Source organism: Pelobates fuscus, chromosome 2 (assembly GCF_036172605.1).
Source record: "Pelobates fuscus isolate aPelFus1 chromosome 2, aPelFus1.pri, whole genome shotgun sequence".
NCBI lineage: Eukaryota > Metazoa > Chordata > Amphibia > Anura > Pelobatidae > Pelobates > Pelobates fuscus.
Genome location: NC_086318.1, coordinates 169,926,310 through 169,951,334, shown reverse-complemented (window position 1 = coordinate 169,951,334; position 25,025 = coordinate 169,926,310). Strand labels below are relative to the sequence as shown.

Genomic DNA, 25,025 nt, shown 5'->3' with positions numbered 1-25,025 from the left:
TTCTATCTTTATTCCATTGTCTGCAAATAGTTAGTGCTATGCTTCGAATGTAAGTTGAAAGGATACTCCTCAGGCAACGTAACTTACCTCTATCACTGTGAACAAAAAACTCTTAATGTATAACTCCTCAATAAAAAGCATAGAACCTGAAATACCAGTTGCTATCCAGATGTTTGCTTAAGTTATTTACATGGCAGGTGAGAAGAATTTGAATTTGGACAAATCTAAAGTCTTTACTGTACATACTTAATTTTTCACTGTACATATATGAATTTTTCATGTGAGAAATATTTTTAACTTATGCATTTCTTTTGTAGAAAAGAAACTTTTACAGACTAGATTTTATAGAAGTTCTAACTATGTGACCTGAAAAGATCTGTCCCCAGGCCACCTCTGTGAGGGGGGGGGTAAGGAGGGGGGGGGGGGGAGAAGGGAGGGAGGGCGGAAGTATAAGGATTAATATTAAGCTGAGACAGAGAGAGATGAAACTTGGAGACATATTTAGTTGTGAGAAGCAGCAAGAGAGCAACTTGTAACTAGTTATCTGCTCTCACATTTTAAATTATATTAGTAGCTTTAAAGTAATATTTCCCATTTTAGATTACTTTTTCCCATTGGTGTTTCCTACTTGCCCTATACTTTATGCAGACAATAGTATTTCTACAGAAGTTTGTAATACTCACAGCAAATATTTACTTTCACAAGACACTGCAAGTTATGCCACTTTTTCCATCTCCAAGATGAACTAATGAATCACACAGATGTTGTTTCTGCAATACGTGTGTAATAGATTTAACCTGCTTCACTGGTTACCACAACAGCTAACAAACCAATGTGATAACTGGTATACCTTATCCTCAGTAAACTTCCCATTTCTTCCCACTTCCCATTTTGTAATAATGTTTCCTCAAAATGAGTTTTTCATTTCACTTTGCAGCAGTGGGTGGACAATTTACAATACAGAACAATAAATGGTACTAGTGGTATGTATGGCACTATTGTTATAGAAAGCAGCAGCTGTAAAATACAGATTGTCTTATTCAGAGAATGCAAAATGTATAAGCATTGGCTTCCTTTATATCATAGCCTAGATCAGTGGTAGGCTGTATTCTGCTTGTGTAATAAATGGTTGCTGCAGTTGTTTGGCAGTGTTGTATTTCTGTGTTTGTGGGCTGTTATATTGTATATGTTCATGAGTAGTTTGTGGTATTGTGTATTATACCTACGAATGTAGGCTGATTTGTCACATAGTCTGTTTGGTGGTGTGTGTATGTGTGGGGCTGCTTGAGGTATTGCATGTGAAAGGCTGCTTGTGGGGTTGTGTGTGTATATGTGGATTATCAGTTATATTGTGTTTGTGGAGACTGTGTGTGTATTTGTGTGGGCTGTTTGTATCATCTGTATGAGGGGTAGACTTATTCTGCAGCTCTGTGCATATCTAGCAGTGTGGGTTGCTTTCCTGGGGTCCAATAAGGACTGGGCTGGCCAGGAGGAAGTGATCTGAGATCAGTGGTATATTTAGGATTTGTGCTGCCCTAGGCAGGACGGTGCTCGGGCACCCCCCTAATTTCAATTTTCCCCACCCCTTCCTGTCAAGGCCGCACTTTGACTGACAGATGCTCACTCATTGACAGACGCATACACTCATTGACAGACACACACTCTCATATACACTGACAAACAATGACATACACACACACACTGACAGACCCACACTCTCACTAACTGACGCCAGGGCCGGTGCTAGGATTTTTAGTTACACAGGCGACGATGCATTTTGGCGCCCCCGACCCTCATTAAAAAAAAAAAAAATGCATCTTCACCTGTGTGTCTTTCCTCCCAAGGCACAGGCACACAGGCATCATTTTTCAGTCACACAGTCAAAGTCATACAGGTACACTGTCATACAAAGACAGAAATAATCATACAGAGACATACAGACACATACAGTCAGAGACATACAAGCAGAGATATACATGCATACAGAGACATGCAGGCATATAAAGACATACATGCATACAGAGGCATACCGTCATACAGACACATACATACAGACAGACAGGCATACAGAAACATACATACAAAGACATTCAGGCACATACATACAGACATACAGGCATAAAGAAACATACATACAGAGACATACAGGCATGCAGACACATACATACATACAGAGGCATACCGTCATACAGACACATACAGAGGCAAACCGTCATACAGACACATACATACATACAAAGACATACAGGCATACAGAGACATAAAGGCATACAGTTACATACATGCATACAGAGACATATATACAGACATTCAGAGACAAACATACATCCAGTTACATACATGCATACAGAGACATACAGAAACATACGTACAAGACATACAGACACATACATACATACAGAGGCATACCGTCATACAGATACATACATACAGACAGGCTCACAGAAAAATACATACTCACACACACAAACTCACAGACACATACTCGAACACACACACACTGACAGACACACATACACACACACTGACAGACACACACACACACTCACTGACAGACACACACACACACACTCACTGACAGACACACACACACACACACTGACAGACACACACACACTCACACACACACACTGACAGACACACACAAACTCACAGACACATACTCGAACACACACACACTGACAGACACACGCACTCACACTCACATGCACACACACATACACACACAGTAATTAATTATCTAAATTAAATGTAAATTTCCCACCCAGCCTCCCTACCTGGAGTGCTGGCGTGGGTCTTTCATTGGTGGTCCAGTGGGGCTGCTGGGAGGCGTGCGGCTGCAGTTGATTAGGAGGAGGCGGCGAGGGAGCTCTCTGATCTCTCTGACCGGCTCCCTCGCAGGCTGTTTTCTGATGCCGCGGGAGCCGGAATATGACGTCATATTCCGGCTCCCGTGGCATCAGCAAAAGGCGCGCGAGGGAGCCGGTCAGAGAGATCAGAGAGCTTCCTCGCCGCCTCCTCCTAATCAACTGCAGCCGCACGCCTCCGGGGATCCAGGAGGTGACCAGGCAGGAGGGAGCACTTCCCTCCTGCCGGTCACTGGAATTTTGCGCCCCCAGAGCCGGTGCGCCCTAAGGCGGCCGCCTGTGCCGCCTTATGGACGCGCCGGCCCTGACTGACGCACACTCTCACTGACAGACGCACGCACTCACTGACAGACGGACTACCTGACCGACACATACACACTCACTGACCAACACACACACACATATTCACTCACATAGACACACACACTTACAGACACACACACACACATTAACTTAAAGACACACACACACATTCACTTATAGACACACACACACACATTCACACACATTCACTTACAGATACACACACATTTACAGACACACATTTACACGCTTACAGACACATACACACATACACATTTCTCCCAATACTCACTGTGACGAAATGCCTTTGTCACCGGATTTTTAGGTGACAAGCTGCCCTTTTCCCCTGGCTGTTGGAGGAGCCTAATTTCCAGCCTCCTGCCTCATGACTATGGCCCTTTACAAACATTAGTTGGGCTAATGGATTTTTATTATGCTGCTGCTGGTCCTTTAAGAACCATCTGGGGACATACTGTGACTTTTGGGAACAATGCCCCTTTAAGACTATGGCCCCTGGAAGATATTGCCTGTTACAGACTATTTTAGCAGATTGGATTTTAAAAGACTTGCTGCCCCTTTAAATGGTATTGGAGCAGTTCTGCAGCTTTAAATTGGCACTTCGGATGCAGCCGAAGTGCCGAAGTAGTCGAAGTGGCCGCCATTCGACAAACCAACACGTGGCGGCGGCCATCTTTGTTCATTCGAACGAGGTCAGCGGTATGTGTAGCCAAATCCATAGAACTGGAATCGGCTACACATGTCAACGAACACCGCTGACCCTTACCTTCTCCTACACTGAATTTGCAGCTGCAGAGACTAAGTCCCGTTCGGCAGTTTGAATTCACTGCTATACTAAGCTAAATGCACGAACGGCCCCGTTCGTGCATTCAAATGGGACTTAGTCATTTTTCTGTGTAAAATAGACCGACTGCACAGCCCAAATCTATGGAACTGTTTTAGGCAGGAAAATGTGCTGGCGGTCGGTCATAAAGGACTTCCACCTAACTTTTTATGTACTGGAGGGATTTGTCTGATTTCTGGTTATGTTTATATTTAAAGTATGCTGATTCTGAATATGTGTATTTTTCCTGTGATAAATTACATTAACCCCTTGTGTTCAGTAATTATATCACAGGCAGAGGGGAGGGATTGTATGTTTGTGCTGGGTGTGTTTTACGGTGTTCCTGTAAATGATTGGTTGTACTGTGTCCCACCCTGTGGGATGTCCCCTTGCATGGGGACTTGCATAAAAGTCAGTGTGTGGTCATTAAAAGTTGAGATCATCTTGGACCTTCATGAAGTTTCGGCTCATGTTTGGGGGATTGGAGAACTACACTCTGGGGATTATCACTCCCCAGGGTATAATCATTGAGCTCTGCTAAGAGCTTGTTCCTGCTCTCTGGAATTCGGAGAGGTCCACCTACTGGAAGCTGGACCCTGGTCTTGGGTCCAGAGTGGGTGGAGATGGCGAGACCCCAAACAAGCTGCGGCGGTTTGTGGGGTCTGCAGTGGTTATGGTGTCAGGCAGAGTGCTTGGAGTCCTCAGAAAGCACTAGGAGCATCAGTCAGCGGAAGGTACCCGGTCGGGGTGCCAGCAGTTCCATTACACTCACAAATGATTATTTTTTACATTTTATTTTAAATCCACCCAGCCTCCCTGGGAGAGCTGGAGTGGATTACTTATCTGTCTAGTATGGCTGCTGGGCGGGAAGGCAGGGGGTGGACAGGCTGATTAGGCAGCAAGGGAGCTTTAATCTTCCTTCTCAGCTCCCTCACGCACAGCTTAGTGATGCTGGGAGCCGGAGTGACGTGATAGTCCGGCTCCCGGCTTCATTAAGCGTCGCGGAGGGAGCTGAGCAGGAAGAGGTCAGGTGAGTATTCTCCCTCGGAGAGGGGTCAAAAGTGGCCAGCCGGCCAACTCTTGAGCCCCCCAGGACATTTTTTTGCCGCCCCCTTCAATGTGCTGCCCAAAGCAAATGCCTTGTTTAACTCGCGGAAGACACGTCCCTGTCTGAGATCACTTGCTCTAAGTGCTGCAATGTATACATTGAGGATTGTCCCTCATATCCTTTTTTGCATTAGCAGATATCTGAAGTTCCACTGGGACTCCTGATAGGCCAGAGCCCGTTTGGCTCTAGCAGCCTTGCAAAGGCACCTCAACTGCCATGCATGGCACATGTGCCACAAGTTGCTGACGCCTGGCCTAGATGTTACTATATAGGACTGAAGATGATTTGATACAAACATTAAATATTTTTCACACAACCAATTCTTAGGTTTTACCCTTTATAGACCCAGCTCCTCTTTAATTGAGGAGCGGACACCGTAGACTCTCCCTACCCATTTCTATTTTTTCTCTCCTCCCCCACCTTTTCCCAGGAATGGGTGCAGACTGCGGACCATCAGGCACCCCCTTGCGGCACCTCCTTGGGAGTGCTTACCCTTCCCTTTACCCTCCCCCTTTCACTTGTTTCCCCGAGTTTAACGCAAACCAACTGCATTGCTCTGTCACAATATTTACTCACAACCCCAAGGATCCGGGTCACTCGCTCAGAAGGCCCACACATCAATCCACTTCCCTTTGATACCATTTATAACACAACACTAACTGTATCACTCTACCACCTCCTTACGCCCCACCACAAATCACACAATAATCTGGACCACTTACTGCCTCTTTGAGTCTATGGTCAGCCTTTTTACCCACAATGATACCATGACAAATGGACCAAGTGACAATCCCGCTTCCAGAGCTATCTAGATCATCCAGATCTTGTCTTTTTGTACACCACCAACCACTAACACATGTTTGACTGATTGTATTTTAATTTACACTTTTATTAATTTAATTTTTTTGTGAAAAACAAAAATAATAATATAAATAATAACATAATAATAAAGAATTTAAGAAAATATATACTTTTCACACATTGTTTTGAGCATAGAAAAATAGATATGACCTTGTCTTAAAAAACAACCATAAAAGACAGATATGCCAACAAAAAGTACTCAAAAATCTGAGCGGGGATTTCTTAAAAAATGTTAGTTACTTATTGTCTAATAAGTTGTCTAATCTAACCACTTATAATTTTTAAGTGGTGCGGAATATGTTGGCACTCTATTAATGCTCATAATAATAATAATCCTATTTAATGTATACTAGTTAAATCACACTAATGTAGGGCTTTATAGCCACATTGTTCCTACATGCCAGTATATAAGATATTGGCTGCTGAACTTATATCTTTTTTTTTTCCAAAGGGAGTTAGGTATTTAAGTTATGTTGTGTTTTTGTTTCTTAAATCTCTGTCTCCACTTTGTTTTGTTGTTCAGGCAACTGCTAAAAACTGGAAGCCCCCTTTACACGGAGATGATAAACGGTGTAGATAACTAAACTTAAATATGTGTCTCCTTTGCAAGTCTACATTTAGGAGTTGCTCATATTACCGTCAGATATCACATCTTACAGACATGTAAGATTTAGACATTTGCTTTTAACTTTACAAGAACATTGTATATCTTCTTTTCCTGTGGATTTCCCATGTTCTGAACAGTGTTAAAGTATACATGTATTATATGTTCCCTTAGATTGCGTTTTTTCATTATATATTTGTAGATTAGCGATTGCAGTCTGTTGATATACATAACATGTTAATAAATAAAACAAAGACAATGGAATAGTTCATAGGTCAATATTGCAGAATTTGTTCAAACCCCATCAAATCAATCAAATCTGCTATCCATTTTATGTGGTCAAAATTGATACTATTGCTTAGTGAATCTTAATATCTAAAGTCTTGTGGCCTACAAAACAAAATATCAATATATAAAATGAAATTGTATAATTTACGCAGCTCAGACACCACAAATGATTTTATTTATTTTAGCTTCCAAGGTGAAGGGATACCAAACTGTTTATTAAAATAAATAAGTCACCAAAATGAATTGTGCTACTAACCAGCTGAACATTTCAGCTGTGTTCCTTGCATTGCAAAAAAATAAACAATTGAATGATTAATCACTTCTTTATGTTTTGGTGGCTGTAGTCATAGAGTGTTTGTAAAATTGAATGTTTTATACAAAAAAATCCTTCCTTAAATATATGTTTATATTTATCATGAAATAATTTCAGTATTTTCATATTACAACTATTAGATTTAACAGCCTGCTATGCTGTACCACAATATAGACTATGTGTGTTCCTTTCAGGGAAGAGGATGTATCTTCATGCCAGAATCAGATGGATACATTTAAGGCGTTAGTGCAGACTTTGAAACGGTGGTTCTTGTCAGTCAACGAAAGAATCCCCCCAACCCCATCAAGTCTGTGTGCAGAAAAATTATCAAAACATCTGACTGAGACTAAGGTACGTTTGTCGGTTTGGGTCACTATATGTGTTAGCTATGTCAGATTTGATATATTTGTATTGTTTTTATATTTATTTCACTTTAGAATTTATTATCCGAGTGGACACAGAAAGCATCTGATGTACAGAAAGTGAATAGCAAGGGGAACGTATTGTGTAATTTTATAACAGCTGTGACCTCACCTGCCAAAACCAGACACTCCGTAAAGTCAGGTAAAACACTCCAGATGTTTCTGTTTAATGTATTTATTAATTTCAAGGACCACTTATACATAATCTTTGACACTAATGTAAGTGAAAGTTATTTTTAAAATGCTTCAGCTATTCAGTAATTGATTAATAGATACATTGGTTTTAATGGAGAAAGTTGCTAAGCACTGTTATTTTTTGGTATTTTTTTTTCTGCAGTGAACACTTCTCATATATTTTTTTAGAGTTTAATATTCAAATATGTAAATATGCTCATAATCTAAGATATGAGTATTAAAGGGACGCTGCAGACCCCTTAAGCACTTTAGCTTGCTGAAGTGCTCAGAGTGAGTCCTCTTTTTCTTTATTTGACAAAAAATCAGATTTCAATAGAAATTGACACTTTTATAACTTAAAGGGACACTATAGTCACCAAAACATCTTTGACTTAATGGAGAAGTTTTGGTGTATAGATCATGCCCCTGCAGTCTCTGCTCAGTTCTCTGCAATTTAGAAGTTAAAGGGACACTATAATCACCAGAACAACTACAGCCTAATGTAGTTGTTCTAGTGAGCATAATCATTGCCTTCAGGCATTTTCATGCAAACACTGCCTTTTCAGAGAAAAGGCAGTGTTTACATCGCCCCTAGGGACACCTCCAAGTGGCCACTGGAGGTGCTTCCTGGCTCAGTGTTGCACAGTAGGCAGCTCTGCCATTCAGTGTCCCCATGCTCTGCATGGGGACGCAAAATTTTCCTCATAGAGATGCATTGATTCAATGGCTTTTGGCCCTGCCCCATGCCAATTTTTGACAATCCAATGCTTTTCCTATGGGAAATCTGATGATTCCACCAAGGGGGCGGGGCCAGTGCCGGCGGACCTGCATGGCACTGGAAATAAGAGTTTTTCATGCTTTTAAGGGGGCGGGGCAAGCCACCTTAGTGGTGGGTTTTGCACTCTAGGGTCAGGAATACATGTGTGTGTCCCTGACCCTATAGTGATCCTTTAAATCAATTTGTTTATGCAGCCGTAGTAGCACCTTCCTGCATGTAACTTACACAGCCTTCCTAAACTCTTCCTATAAAGAGTCATGTAATGTTTACGCTCTCATTATTGCAAATGCTTTAGTATTTCTTATCTCCTGCTCTGTTAATAGCTTGCTAGACCCTCCAGGAGCCTTCTGTATGTAATTAAAGGTCAATTTACAGAGCAGGAGATACAAGCTTTTAAAGTTACTTCTGATAGAGGCTGTCAGTCACAGCCAGGGGAGGTGTGGCTAGGACTCCATAAACAGAAACAAAAGTGATTTAACTCCTAAATAGCAGTAAATTGAGCAGTGAGACTGCAGGTTTATGAACTATACATGAAAACTACTTCACTAAGCTAAATAAGTCAACATAATATCATTCTTATATAATATTATATTCCATTTGATGGCATCACAATTAGTGATGTCCCGAACGGTTCGCTGGCGAATAGTTCCCGGCGAACATAGCGTGTTCGCGTTCGCCATGGATGGCGAACATATGCGATGTTCGGTCCGCCCCCTATTCGTTATCATTGAGTAAACTTTGACCCTGTACCTCACAGTCAGCAGACACATTCCAGCCAATCAGCAGCAGACCCTCCCTCCCAGACCCTCCCACCTCCTAGACAGCATACGATTTAGATTAATTCGGAAGTTGCATACATTTTTTTTTTGGTGTTTATTATACATTATCCTCCATAGCCAGTAACCTGTGTTTATTATACATTATCCCCCCATAGCCAGTAACCTGTGTTTATTATCCCCCCATAGCCAGTAACCTGTGTTTGGGGGGAGGACCTGAGCGGTGGGTGGGGGCCCTAAACACAAATTGGGGGGACCTAATGTCCTCCCCCCTGGCCTCCACCACTGAGCGGTGGGTGGGGGCCCTAAATACAAATTGGGGGGGACCTAATGTCCTCCCCCCTGGCCTCCACCACTGAGCGGTGGGTGGGGGCCCTAAACAAAAGTAAGGGGGGAGGACCTAATGTCCTCCCCCTGTCCCCCACCCCTGAGCGGTGGGTGGGGGCCCTAAACAAAAGTAAGGGGGGGAGGACCTAATGTCCTCCCCCTGGTCCCCACCCCTGAGTGGTGGGTGGGGGCCCTAAATACAAATTGGGGGGGGGGACCTAATGTCCTCCCCCCTGGCCCCCACCCCTGAGCGGTGGGTGGGGGCCCTAAACAAAAGTAAGGGGGGGAGGACCTAATGTGCACAGAGCCTGCTGCTGTTCTTGAGAATGAGTGTGCAGCCTGGTGAGCGAGATCTTTGATCTCCTTAGCAGCCACAGAGCTCCCTCTATGGGCCGGAGGTCAGGCAGCACCAGCCCTAAAGGGTGATCCCTTGATCTCCCCTGTCAGCTTTCACCCATGGCCATCACAGCCCACCGGGAATTCCGGGAGAGAACCTAAACCAGTCGCATATCAGACTGATCCCAGCCACAAGAATGTTCCAGGACAAGCAATGGCGTTTATATCTGTTCTCAGTGTTTTCATATCTTCTGTTTGATTTCCTGCAATACATTTGATTTGGGTCTCCCTAATTTAACAGGGTAATACAGCTGTTGAATCAATACTCGCAGTCGCAAGAGGGGTTTCAGCTACACCTCATGGACAAGCCCAAATTAGGCAGAAATTGTCTGGGGTTGCTGTATCACTTGTGCAGTGTTGTGAACAGGCTGGCTTTTTGGTTCCGGACAATCTTTGTGTGTGGAATCAGTCTGATATGGAAGTGGCTTAGGTTCTCTCTGCAATGGCATGTGAGCAAAAGCTTGCTTAAGACCCAAGTGACGACTAACTAAATGGCAAGCTGTTACTATTTTGCCGATTATCAGTGTGCTCATTTCTTCTGTTTGTTGTTATTAGCCGACCTGTATTCATCCAGAAGCTAACCTGGCTACAAGATTGGGGACAATGTACAATCATGTGCCTTTGTTTGGCTAAGCTCTGTTTATTGTCCATAGCTAAACTTTGCATATAATTGATTTGGCTACCAAATTATGTTTATGGTTCTGCTTCCGATACAGTAGATGCACTCACAATGCCTGTGCATTTTTTGCAGGTAGGAATGCAGTGAACGGGAACGTGTCTTCAGATGTCAAGGACCATTTAACAAATAAAGGTTAGTATTAGTTTTATCAAATATTCAATATAGTAAATTGTAGCCAGGAAAGTCAGACTTAGAGGAATTGGTGTACTTTGGCAAATATTAAATGAACAGTATTTGGCATTTGCCAGATATTATATTTATTATTTCATAGAAGTGATTTCAAAACACACATTGCCTATAACAGTGCATTGGGCATAGTTGCCAAATAAGCAATAGATAGCTTTGTGTTAACTCCAGTTTTATAAACATTTGCCAACCATCTGTAATAATAATAATAATGTGCAAGTTGTAGTCTTCTGACTATTCTGAAGGGATGCAGAAACCATCACCCACCTCATGGATGACACATATTACTCACTGTGGGGAAGTGGCTTTTGTTTTCAATTTCTGCTGTGACCGAAAAACACATATTACTTACACAAAAGATGAGCAATAATCTGTAAAAGTGCTCAAAAAGCAAAATGTATTTTGTGTGAGTAGCTTACTTGTAAATCTAAATGGTAAGCAAAATCCTTGATATACATGCAGACTTTAATAAGCAAAAAAAGTTTACATTACATGAAAATTGTTCACAGACTTTCACTGGACTGTTAGTGACTCACGACAGCAGATGCTATCTTGTGGCAAAATTATGATTATGAAGGACTTGAAATTATTAATTAATTTATGTCTTTTGACTTACTCATATACCCCACTAGATGGTGCTGTTTATTAACATCTGTTTTATGCGTTATACTCGACACACAAGTCAATCGAACAATGTGAGCCTTTAAGCAAGTAGTGCATAAATTCCGAATGTGTATAATAGTGAAGAGAATTGTTCTGAGGTAGGAAGATGAAAAATGCCTTTAAATGTACCTAGATGTATGGTTTAAGCTGTGGAGCATCCACATTTTATATACGAGATAGAACAGGAGTGTAAGCCATAGATTAAATGCAAAATGTACCCAGTTAAGAAACATTTATATTAGAATCAGTGGAAGAAAAATTAGAATTTGAAAACTTAACCATTAATGGTTTATGATTAAAATGTTCACTTTGATATATATCAACACCTTCACCATTTTAAAATCAACCACTATGGTTGTTTAGATATGGAGTAGCAACTAGGATCGTTAGAAGAGTGAAATTTAGTGTTAACCCTTCACTTCCAAGCATTTCTGATAGAGTTTGTGCAGTATAAAATAGCAACCAAAATCACTGTTGGTAGTTAGACTTGTATTAATCCTTCGATTGCTACTTAGTGAATAAAAGTGTAATAGAAATACATTTGCAGCCAAGGATCGCTGTTTAAATAGAAGAAAAGTTAACCCTTCGTTAGCTGTCTCTTAAAATTTAATAAAGTTATAAGTAGCAAACACGATCATAATTTTGTGTTCAGTTTGATAAAGAACTTTATTTGGCTACTAATGTGAATTTGTAAATCCGATAGAGCTCCAGTACCAGTAGCTAGAGCTGCTATTCTGTTCTAAGAGGCTCGGTTGTGTGGCTGTTGCGCTTCTTAACTGAACGAAATTAAGAATGTCACAGTAGGTTAGTAATGCACTATTTTATATATCAATTGCGTGCCAGTTTCATGGACTCATCACCTGTCTCAGAATGAGATCTATATTTCTGTAACAATGTTCATTACGTGTTGGCAATTGTATACGTAGCAGTTAAGTCTTTGATACAATTGTGATGGTACAGATTGTATCAATGTGGGAAAATAGTATCACTAGCAATATGGAGTGGAACGTTAATGGCAAGCTGCCGTAGCTGATAGTGAGGAGGGTTTCTAGCATAGATAAACATACATGTTCTGTGTCTTCGAGGGCACCCCTTATTCAAAAGCCTAACAACTTCTATGCTTAAGATAGACCTCTTACGCACCCTCTGCTAGATCGAGTTAATAGACAGTTGCTACAAGTTGAGATCTGATCTGATAAATTTTGTCTGAGGATAACGTGGATTCTGATCACCCTACCTAAGTCTGATTTACTATTAAGGTATATTTCACAGAGCCTCTGACACACGTTAACACTAGATTCCACTCTTCTAACGATCCTAGTTGCTACTCTATATCTAAACAACCAAAGTTGTTGATTTTATCATGGTGAAGGTATTGATATATATCAAAGTGAACATTTTAATCATAAACGATTAATGGTTACGTTTTAAAATTCTTATTTTTCTTCCACTGATTCTAATACAAATTTTTCTTAACTGGGTACATTATGCATTTAATCTATGGCTTACACTCTGTTCTATCTCATATATAACATTTGGATTAAACTTAGGGGTTACCCCCCACTACAGGAGTCATACTACAATTATATCAAATTCCTTTTTACTCTACCAAGCTGTGGAGCATGTTACAGAGACTTTATGTCTAAATTAAAAGTGAACTATTTATTTGAAGTACACTATAAACAGAATGTGATAATGTATTGTACACAGCACTTAAAAGGAGATTCCAAGTATCATAGCCACTACAGCCTGCTCCGAGTGTCCTCTCCTGCTGCGTGATGCGCTTCCTGATTCAACAAATTTGCAGTAATCGACCGTCAACTAACCACTCTCAGCCAATAAATTGAACACTGTGCATGGAATTTGCAAAGAATTGACATGAGCCAGAGCAGAAATCTTGCTTCAGGTTGGCTAATGATGCCCAAATAGAGCAGCAAATGGGTTATTAATATTATTATTATTAATATTATTGGTATTTATATATTGCCAACGTATTCAGTAGCACTTTACAATATTATAGGAGGAGGAGATTTAACAATAAATGAAACAATTACAAATTGTTCGAGGAGCAATAGGTTGATGAGTACCCTGCTCAAACAAGCTTACAATCTAGAAGTTAACCTCCAAATGTTCAGCGTTTCATAAAGAAATACTGTGCAAACAGACTCAAGGCACCATGACCACTTAAAATCACTGAAGTGGTTGTGATGCCTGGGATAACCCTTTAACTAATGCCTAGTACTTTGTGCTCCTAGAAAGAATGTATCCTAGATAAATATTGCAACTTTAGGCGTACCTCCGTTATTAGACCACAGACGTTTGTGTGGGACCATAGTGAAGGATTTTAATGTTCCTCTGACCATCTGACAGAGATATCTGTGCAGCGTGTACAGAGTGACAAGAGATGTGGTGACATGATGTTCTGCCATATCCCTACCCCCTCCTTGCCCCTTGTATGTATCACACCCTCCTCTTACCCCATGCGTGTCTCTTACTCCACCTTGTTTGTATGTCTCTGAATCACCATAGCTGCCTATATTTCAGTGCGAACGCACAGGACCACAGTAAAGAATGTTCACGTTTCTCTGCCTGGTCTAGCGTGCAGGCCTAATCAGCTACTCTTTAATCTTCATATAATTTTATATAGAATGGGAGATGTCCTGTCAGACAAAGTATATTCTCTGCAATGGTGAATATACTGGTTAAAAGACCAGAGTCTTCAGCCCAAAGGTATACATGTATGGTCAATCCTACATATATTGACTTAAAACCCTCTCCAAAACCTGCTACATGCTATGTCTAACTCATAAGCATTAACATTTTATGAATCACATTATGACACTAGCATTTTGAATAAATCCAGAGTATTATATAAACCTATTTAAATAAACTACTCACTACGCTTTATTAACCCAACACCATACTAGCCATATTAACGCTCCATCCTCTACAATAACTCCAAACTTACTGCATTAAACCTGCACTCACTGCATTGAAATCCAACACCTACAGAAGTGTCCACACAAATTTCTCTCTCAGTATCACAGAGAACTTGGAGCTAACATTAAACATTGCCTATATCAGACCAGGGGTGAACGCTAGGCCCTAACCGGGTCAGCCCCATCCTTCCCAGCAATGCCCCTGACAGCTGATGGATCAGAATTGAAGGACTTGCTGTGCTAGCTTTCATGATGAAATGCAATGCCATGAAAAATGATTATTGTGAGGGAAGGGGTTAAACATCCTGGAGGGTGGTCAGGGAGAGTTGACAGACTGGTTTGTTGATATAGCAGTACTTTATTGTTTTACAGTTATTTTTAACTTGAATATGAAAACAATGTCTTTCAGCATGACATCATTTGAAAGCTCTTGTTACAATGATAATATCTGAATGTAGCCACATAACATACCAGAAACACTTTTTTTTCCATGTTCGATTTATATTGTTTAATTTATACTGTAAAGTACAATATTCACCTAAATAACACTGACATACTCTTACAGTGTATATTACCAGACTTTGACTTACATCCCTAGCAGATGTTCCTGTAAGCTCCCACCCCACAAACAAAGTTAAAGGGACACTCCAGGCACCAATACTACTTTAATGTATTTGACAGGTTTTGGCCTCAGTAATATATTTTTTGCATTGAAAAGATAAATGTTTCGAAGAATGCTACACCATAAGCATGCCTCCTTAGCCACGCCCCCTCACTCCAGGAAAATACTTCCTGATCAACGGTATGTACACAACTCTCTGAATCACTGAAAGTACTGAGTGATCTGAACTACAAAGCAAACTGCATTAGAAAGAGTGGACTCCCAGGGAGGCATATAGTAGGGATATCACTACCCGGGGGGTACAACTGATATGGCTGTATGGAGCCTGGGGCCCAATTTCCCAACATATGAGGCGATTATTGTCAGGGACTGGCTGCCTTATAGTAAAGCAAGAACCAGCAAATGACATCTTTAGTTTCTGGCATCTCCTCCACATGGCATACCAGGCTCATTAGAGTTGGAGAGGGGAAATTGTGTTTTCTTCACTATACAGAGCCTGGCAGCCTGTACAATGCCACCAGGCAGTGTAATGTCCCCCTCCCAGTTATCTACTGTTAAGGAGTAAAATCATTTTTATTTCATTTTATGTAGCCCTAGCAACACATTTCCTGGCTGTGACTCACACTGTCTCCATGAAGAAAAATAATGGTTTTATTTTCAATCATATCTTACAACACCATGTGTTTACTTTAGAAATGGTTTTATAACAGGCTTCTGAGTCACATGACTGTTTTAGTAAAGCAGAAGAATCTATAATGGCTGTCATCGTGACAGTCAATTGAGGTGGATTTAACTCTGCAATGTAAACATAGCAGTTTCTACAAAAAAAAATGCAGTGTTTTACATTGCAGGGTTAAAAGGACAGGACCACTAAACCCAGACTACCTTATTTTCCCTTTAACGCCTAAATGGCAGAGAACTGAGCAGTGAGACTACAGGGGCATGATCTGTAGACCAAAACCACTTATGCAAAAATGTATTTTCAAAGATTGGACTGAAGGTTGGACAAAACAGGGCGTAACGTGGTTACAAAACTTAACTTTGTTTTTCCCTATGCAGAAATAATTGGTTAAAATGTTTTCCATTTGTACTTTTGTCATACCAGATCGGTTCTAAACACTAGATTTAATAGGTCTGTCACAATAACACCTTACTGAATATTGTTAGTATGTTTTATTAGTTTAAAATTAGTATGGAAGGAGGTATTAAAAAAATCGGATTACTATTCTATTAAAACTCTTTATCACTCAGTCAATAGTATGTATATGTTAAAATAATAGTAGTACAATGCTCACTTATTGCAGCACTAACAAACATGTCCCTCTAGGCAGCTGCCTATTATGTAAACATGGCCATGAGTTCCCTTTTCCGTATATGTATAAATATCAAGCAGTATACATTCTTAATCTAACACACTGTCAATGATTCTTGCCTTTCAGAACTGGCAATAGTTCAGAAAGATATGTCTGACGTAAGTGAAGGCTATGGAAATTTGGGAGCTTTGCTAAAAAAGACAGTAAGTGACCTGGAAGCTCGGTTTTCTGAATTGAATCAGGTTCAAGCAGAGAGCAAAGACGTAATGACATGGCTTCAGAAAATGCAGGCGACAGCCTCCACTTGGGAAGCTCCCACTGACAGCGAGGCAGTTCGAACCCAAATGGAAGAACATAAGGTATTATCATCTGGGCTTTCTATGGACAACATGTATCAAACATCTGTCTAGTACTGCATCATATATTCAACATTGTGTGAGGCTGAGTTTCTTTGAAAGTCCGTATACCTTTTTCAATCTTGTGTCTTATTGTGTTTTTTTAAATCAGCATTTTGTATTCATAGTAGCTTTCATTTGTTAATTGTTGAATATTTTTTTTTTTATTAAAACATACCCTTTCTCTCCATCTTTATTCAAACACTAGGTATTTGCGTCGGAAGTACAGCAGAATGGAAATAAAGTGGACATGCTAATACACAAATTGAAGGAATTGCTAAATGCTAATCCAGAAGCACCAGAATCTCCTAAATGGAAGGAAACACTGGATAAAATAGGTACTTGCTATTTCAGCAATATAAAATGAGATCTAATCGCATGGTAAAGAGATTATAGTGGCTGAGATGAAAACTGAAAAAGTTAGGCCAAAATCACTGAATTGAAAAACAACAGAACTCTTACTATGCTGAATAATCATTTATGCTTAACTCTATTATTTTGTAATTACATACAATAAAAAAAAAAAAACTTTAAAGGGGAAACATCACGTGGAAATGACCCCATTAAAGATAAACTTTGAATATCACCTATAAGTTGTATTAACCTTTTTTATGTAATGCCCCATTTTCTTCTAAATATATATGACAATTTTGCAAATATCCTTATAATCGAGTTCAGTCCAGGCACAGCCAGGGCATACATTGTAAATATAGAAGTAAAAGTTTATTTCTCCTCTGTACACTTTCTGGGTTAATATAGGGGCTAATAGAGCTGAAGCTGCAGGCCCATGGAATAGGCCAATATGTTTTTTACATTTTTTTTACTGCTCTGTGCAGAGGGAATTAGGGATGGGATCTTAGGAGGGATGCAGGGTCACAAACATGTGGACTGGCTGACTATGAATTCGTTCAGATAAAGCTGACTTGGCACACTGTACAAATGCTCTTGCTACTATGTTCTGTCTACAGTGTGGCATGTCCCCTTAACGCACTACATCCACCTTTCCTCTGTCCAGGCTGCATACCAGGAGTTTCTGCTAGTAAGAAGGGAAGGAGAGTAGTGGACAAGTGAGTGCTGGAGGACATAAGGGAACTGCTCCCAGAAAGCATAGCGTAAGCGCTTCATTAAATGCAGTCATGGCGAGCTCATGGAGGTGAAATAACACTGTCTGCAAAGTCTGCCCTTAGTTGGCTGGCCTGTGTGATTGTCAGCTTGGCATGTATTCACTCCAGGATGACCTTCCAATTCTTGGTCAGAACAGCCCCCTCTCTGGGCAGGTCCACCCTGTTGGACGGTGCCAGTGACATGAATCATGTCACTGACCCACATCCTTTTACCCCATCCATAGACGTCCAGGTTCACTGGACACCGAAGTTTGGGGATATGACTTTGGTTGAGAGATAAAAGCGAGAGATTAGCACAGGGTATGTGTATTCTTATACATGCATCCTGAGAGTTTCCTCCAATGCCAACCGTACATGATACTTGGCAGGTATGGCTGTTTTAGTACTGATTAGATTCTGTAATTAGGCCTATCATAATTGTCAGCAACAGGCCCGATGGTTTCTTAATCTGGCCTTGCTAACAATGGAAAGGTGCCAAGGCACTCTTGGCACCATTAACACTACAGCAAACTGTAGTACGTATGGTGCTTGGAGTGTTCCTTTAATGCATAATTTTGAGACACAGTTCCCAAAGTAATTCATAGTAGAAGGTATAGAAAGAGCCGCACGTGTGTTTTAATGGCAATTGTTTGGAAGTCATGGCGAATTCAAAGTGGATTTACATTTTTTAGCCAAAATATATGAATTTTGAACATAGCTAACTACGGTATATATTTTTTCAATTTGACCTAAAATCGGAAATTCACTATAATATTTGCTTTGAATTACTGACAACTCAGAGTGAATAATTCTGAAAGTGTTGTTTCTCCTGCCACAAAAGCAGCAGACAGAGACATTAATTTATTCAAACACCAGCTTTACATGGGCTAGACATTTTGTAAGTAATTTATTGGGGGTTTCAAAGTTCAAACATTTACTGTCTTCATTCTCCTATATAAAAGTATTAACATGGCTAAAAAATATACACCATAAAAAAATAATATACATAGTGCTAAGCCGTTTACCATCTGTTTGATTAACTAGGTATTAATGCTTACAGAGGTCCTTCGTGTAGCAATTGTTGAGGACATTATTTGGCAGATGGTTTCGTTGTGATAAAACCATTTAACAGGTTAATTGTCTTAATGATATGAATCTTGTCTGAACCCCAAAAGCCTATTTAATAAACACAGCAGTTGTGTCAGATTTGATCAGGACAGTTTGCAGTCTCTTGTGCAGGGAATCATGAAATAATCTCACGGTTGGCTATTATTATTAATAGTATACAATATTCACAAGTTTCATTAGTGGATTTGACGTGGTTTATGAAAATGTTACAGATATATTAACACTGCATTGATGCCGAACAGATTATCTGAGATACTATATTATATTGTAAAGAATATGGGAAAAAAACACAACACACGTAAAAATAAATATAACAACCTGATAAAGTAGATATAGAACATTCTGCTGGTATATGAAGGAATCTGAAATATGTTTTTATAAGTAATACATAGCATAATACTGTAATGGAAACCACACTAGTGAGTAAAAAGTAAAAAACTGTCAAACACACATAACAATCAGACTCATCACCCTTCCAAAGGTACTGGAATGCAGATCTTCTCAATGAGAAGATCTGGAAACCTTGGAAAGAATCGTGGAAACCTTGGAAAGAAGAAGCACACATCCCTGAAGAAGTCCCATCAGTCAGACGTAGAGTTCCACTACTAGTGGAGATATGCCTACAATTTTAACCTTTTTGTAATTGCAATACAATAAACTATTGTGGCTTCTTTTCTTCCATATATTTCTACCAAGCAATATCTCATGGAGAAAATCTGCATTCCAGTACCTTGGAAGGGTGATGAGCCTGATTTATGAGTTTTTGACTCACTAGGGTGGTTTCCATTACAGTATGATGCTATGTATTATTTATGATTTTTTTCAGATTCCTTCATATACCAGCAGAATATTCTAGATCTGCTTTTCCAGGTTGATATATATATATATATATATATATATATATATATATATATATATATATATATATATATATATATATATATATATATATTTTAGGTGTATTGTGTTTTTCCCATATTTTTTACTGTTTGCTGTTTTGGGTGTCATTGTGAGGTACACCAGGGATTTCACTTTTTCACAAATTATTTGTATTTACTTTGGCCCACATATTAGTGTTTATATATAACTTTTCTACTATATTATATTAACTTGGTATAGTAACTTAATAAGTATATGTATGTTGATGACTACTACAGAAAGTTTTGAAAAAATAATAAAAATATATGCAGAACTAGTATAACAAACCACATTTAAAGCTGCACTAGACAAACTTGTGTCTCATAGGATTCTTTCCAGGAATAAAATCTCTTAGTAATCTTGTGACTTTACATGTTTTTCCATTTGTCAGCTTCAGAATGTTATATAGATGTAGTAGAATGCACCTGGGGTTGGTGATATCATTCTCAGCTAAGAATACTGCGGTGCCTTACAAACTTGTGATTCCTTTGAGTTCCTAATAGTAGGAAAAGTCAGTGTGTCAAAAAGTGTGTTACTTATTCAAAGATCAAGGATCGTCTCAAGCTCTGCAGTCATGCACCTTTTGCCCAGATATTTAATATAGTGTTAGGGAAGAAAGTGCTGTCATTCTATGACTCACAGAGTCCACATAGTCTCCCCCTTGCTGGTGGTCCCACTGTGGGTATGACAGGGCCTGTATGATAGCCACATTTTCTTCAATATCGTAACGTAAGTGGATGAGTCTCACACTAGTCCTCACTAGTTTACAGCTTTTCACAATACCTTAGTTTTAACTATGTTATAATTGAAATAGAGTTTTGGGTTTTAGTGTAGAGTTCTAATCTATGCATATTCTATAAGAAGCTTATCTTATATTTAAAATAAACAAAAACAAAACAAAACATAGCAGCTTAAAATATTTTTTGTTAACTGGGACAGATGACAGAAATTAAGAGGTAATTTATATGAGTATAGAGATATACTGTAGTTTTATGCCAGGTAGGTTGAGAATTATTGTTTTATACTATATTAATGTAATATCTATTCTGGGAAAAGCAAATCTGTTTTTTTTTTTTTATTTAAAGTTTATGCTTACTAATGGCATTAGTGTTGTGTTTGGAAAACAGATGTGTGTTTTTTAGTTTTTACCAGGATTGTGATTTATTTTCACAAGATGTTCGGGGAGAATAAGAAATGCAATCCCAACAGACCTGGTTCATTGTTTGGCTAATAGGCATATCTGCATTAGTTCCCAGATCACATGTAAACAACTTGTGTTCAGTTTTATATCACTACTTAGTATGAAGAAACACAAACTGAAATTAATTGGTTACTTTACTTTAAATACCTTTGTGTGACAGGAAAACATATTTTTTTACTCACCCTGACAGAATAGAAAATGATGCAACAGTGTTTACTGGTTTAAATAAAAAAGGAATACAAACAAAAAAAGGGACTATCTATGAATATTGCATTCCAACTCTAAAACCACCTTATATAAACCAGTTTGATATAAAGCTATGAAATATAAACAATGGAAAAAATGTCATATGTAAATTAAGTTACATTAAAGAGCATATTACCCTAACTGATTTTCAATTTGTAAATGAACACTATAGCGTTAGGAAAACAAACCTCTATTTCTAAATAAATAAAACAAAAATTAATAAGTGTGTACTTACCTTTTTCTCATGTGCTGCAGCTGCTTCATCTGGCTTGAATGTCGTCTCGCCAATTCTTCTAAATGTCCAATCCAATTCTCTTCATAGAGAATCATTTGGGATAAAAAGCACTTGTGCGCTTACAGCTTAGCTGTGAGAACCGAGTTTGACTCCGTTCTCACAGCGAAGGCAAATCTAGTTGATATCAGGTTGACACTAATAGTGTATTTAACTCTTTAATGCAAACCTTGGCATCAGCGCTGTATTTGCCGCAAGGCAAACAAGGCATTTGCCTTGGGCGGCACTTTCCAGGAGGCGGCAGTAAACTCCACCCCCAAATGCCTAGGCAAATGCCTTGTTAGCCTGGTGGAAGATGACTAGTTGAGGTCCAGCCGGGCGGTGAGAATGATGCTGGGAGCTGGAATATGACGTCACATTCTGGCTCCTGGCATCACTCTGCGGAGTGCAAGAGAGCTGAGCAGCGATAGCTCACAAATCAGAGCTACCTTGCTGCCCGCCTGGACCTCAACTGGCCGCTCGCTTGCCTACCTTCCTGCCCAAACAACCCAGCCAGCAGCCCCACTGGACCCCAGGTAAAAAATCCACCCATCTCTCCCAAAGGTTGGGAGGCTGGGTGGATTTAAATTAAATAAAAAAATTATCTGTGAATGTTGGGGGAGAAATGTGTGAGTGTGTATGTGTGTCAGTGCGTCTGTGTGTGTAGTGTCTGTTAGTGTGTGTCTGAGTGATTGTGTGTCTGTGAGTGAGTGTGTATGTCTGTCAGTGTGTGTCTGTGAGGGAGCCTGTGTGTCTGAGTGACTGTGTGTGTCCGTCAGTGTATGATGTGTGTCTGTGAGTGAGTGTGTGTGTGTCTGTCAGTGAATGTGCATTTGTGTCTGAGTGATTGTGTCTGTCAATGTGTGTCTGTGAGTGTGTCTGTGTGTGTGTGTCTGTGAGGCAGCTTGTGTGTCTGAGTGATTGTTTTTGTCTGCCAGTGTATGTCTGTGAGTAAGTGAGTGAGTGTGTATGTCAGTCAGTGAATATGTGTGTGTGTATGTTTGTGTGTGTGTGCCTGAGTGATTGTCTGTGAGTGGGTGTGTGTCTGTCAGTGAGTGTGTGTGTGTGTGTGTGTCTATCAGTGTGTGTGTGTCTGTCATTGTGTGTCTGTGAGTGAGTCACTGATTTGATAATGGTCAGTGATAGTGATTGTGTGTGTCTGTCAGATTGTGTCAAATCAGTGAGTGTATGTATGTCAGTGTATCTGCGTGTGTGTGACTGTCATTCAAAGTGTGTGTTAGTCTTTAACAGGAAGAGGCATAACCCTTGACAGGAAAGGGGAGGGGCAAATGTAAATTAGGGGGTGACCAAGTTCCATAATGCCTAGGGCAGCACAGATTCAAAATACACCACTGCTTGGCGTATCTACTAAACAGCAATATTTTATATTGCAGGGTTAACACAAGAGGGCCACCCAGAACACGTTATTGAAATTAAGTGATCTGGGTGACTTTAGTGCTCCTTAATGGCTGGACACAATATCTTACAAAATACCATACCTAGCAACATTTAAAATGGGCAAAGAGTGACACTTTTATTTTAGTGTTGTGACCAAGTTTCGGGGCTGTTCTGAAACATTTTAGGTGATTTACTAATAATTCATGTAACCAAAATAAAATATAATATAATATAAGTGCTAGTGTAATTAAATACATTGCTATAATTTCCTTTTTGTTCTCTTTCAATGTGTCTTTTGTACAAAAAATGACATAAACTAACAGTAATATTGTCATTTGCCTTGTAAGATTCCTCATGGAGAGATATCAGCCGTCTGACAGTTGAAAGACAGCAAGCATTAGAAGAGTCTTCAAATGACCTCACCGTCTTCCAAACAGCAGAAGCCCAGCTCAAACAATGGCTTACAGAGAAGGAACTCATGGCCAGTGTTCTAGGACCATTATCAATTGATCCCAATATGTTAAAGACTCAAAAACAACAAGTTCAGGTGAGGAATTACTAAAACAATAAATCTGAGTGGTGATCTGTACATGGGATTCAATAACTCCAAGGTTTTTGGCATATTTTCAGTGTGTATGTATATTCACACCTTCTCCTCTTCTCTATCTTGTTGTCATGGACCTTTGCTCTTTTTAAAGGATCACTATAGTGCCAGGAAAACAAACTTCTTTTCCTGGCACTATTGTGCCCTGAGGGTGCCCCCATCCTCATGGCCCCCCTCCCGCTGGGCTGAAATTGGAGGAAGGGGTTAAATGCTTACCTTTATCCAGCACCGGGCTCCCTCGGCGCTGGGGACTCTCCTCCTCCTTTGGACGTCATCAGCTGAATGCGCATGCGCGGCAAGAGCCGCGCGCGCATTCAGTCAGTCTACAGGAAAGCATTCTAAATGCTTTCCTATGGACGCTGGCATCTTCTCACTGTGAAAATCACAGTGAGAAGCGCGGAAGCACCTCTAACGGCTGTCAATGAGACAGCCACTAGAGGCTGGATTAACCCATATGTAAACATAGCAGTTTCTCTAAAAATGTTTACAGCAGGCAGGGGTAACCCTAGAGGGACCTGGCACCCAGACCACTTCATTGAGCTGAAGTGGTCTGGGTGCCTATAGTGGTCCTTTAAGTATCTGTGTCTGAGCATGCAGTCCTTTATATATACTTAAAAACATACTTCAAATTATATATTAGTGTGATGAAAAGCAAAGTATTTAAATGTGTTAAGAAGCAAACAATTAAAGGGACACTAAAGTCACCAGAACAACAACAGCTTATTGTATTTGTTCTGGTGAGTAGAATCATTCCCTTCAGGCTTTTTGCAGTAAACACTGTCTTTACATTACAGCCTAGTGATAACTCCACTGGCCACTCCTTAGATGGCTGCTAGAGGTGCTTCCTAGGGCAGTGCTGCACAGTGAGCAGCACTGCCATTCAGTGTCTCCAACCTCTGCATGCAGACACCGAACTTTCCTCATAGAGATGTATTGATTAAATTTGTCTCTATGTGGAGATGCTGATTGGCCAGGGCTGTGTTTAGCTTGTGCTGGCTCTACCTCTGATCTGCCTCCTTGACAGTCTCAGCCAATTCTATGGGGAAGTATTGTGATTGGCTCAGATCACCACATACAGCAGGCAGGTCAAAGGCAGACAGGGGCAGAGCCAGCAGCTGCAGACTTAAATAGTAAGATTTTACTATATTTAGGGAGGCAAATGGGGGCCAGGGGGACTAGGGGGTGGTTTTAACTATAGGGTCAGGAACACAAACATGTATTACAGCCATAATGCTGGTGAAGCATCAGGGGAGATCTAGTCCACAACATATGGACTGCTGTTCTAGTGAATTCAATTTATC

The 25,025-nt window shown here is 40.1% G+C and overlaps 1 protein-coding gene across 7 annotated transcripts in view; it reads left to right on the top strand.

Moving 5' to 3' along the window:
• Nucleotides 1-25,025, top strand: part of DST (dystonin) — a 592,252-nt gene that overhangs the window by 416,834 nt on the left and 150,393 nt on the right. For all 7 annotated transcript variants that reach the window (XM_063442942.1, XM_063442944.1, XM_063442945.1 and 4 more), the window contains 6 exons: nt 7,380-7,536; nt 7,623-7,749; nt 10,810-10,869; nt 16,587-16,819; nt 17,064-17,193; nt 23,468-23,667. In XM_063442942.1, coding sequence (XP_063299012.1) covers nt 7,380-7,536; nt 7,623-7,749; nt 10,810-10,869; nt 16,587-16,819; nt 17,064-17,193; nt 23,468-23,667 — 907 coding nt within the window. The remainder of the gene's footprint in view (nt 1-7,379; nt 7,537-7,622; nt 7,750-10,809; nt 10,870-16,586; nt 16,820-17,063; nt 17,194-23,467; nt 23,668-25,025) is intronic.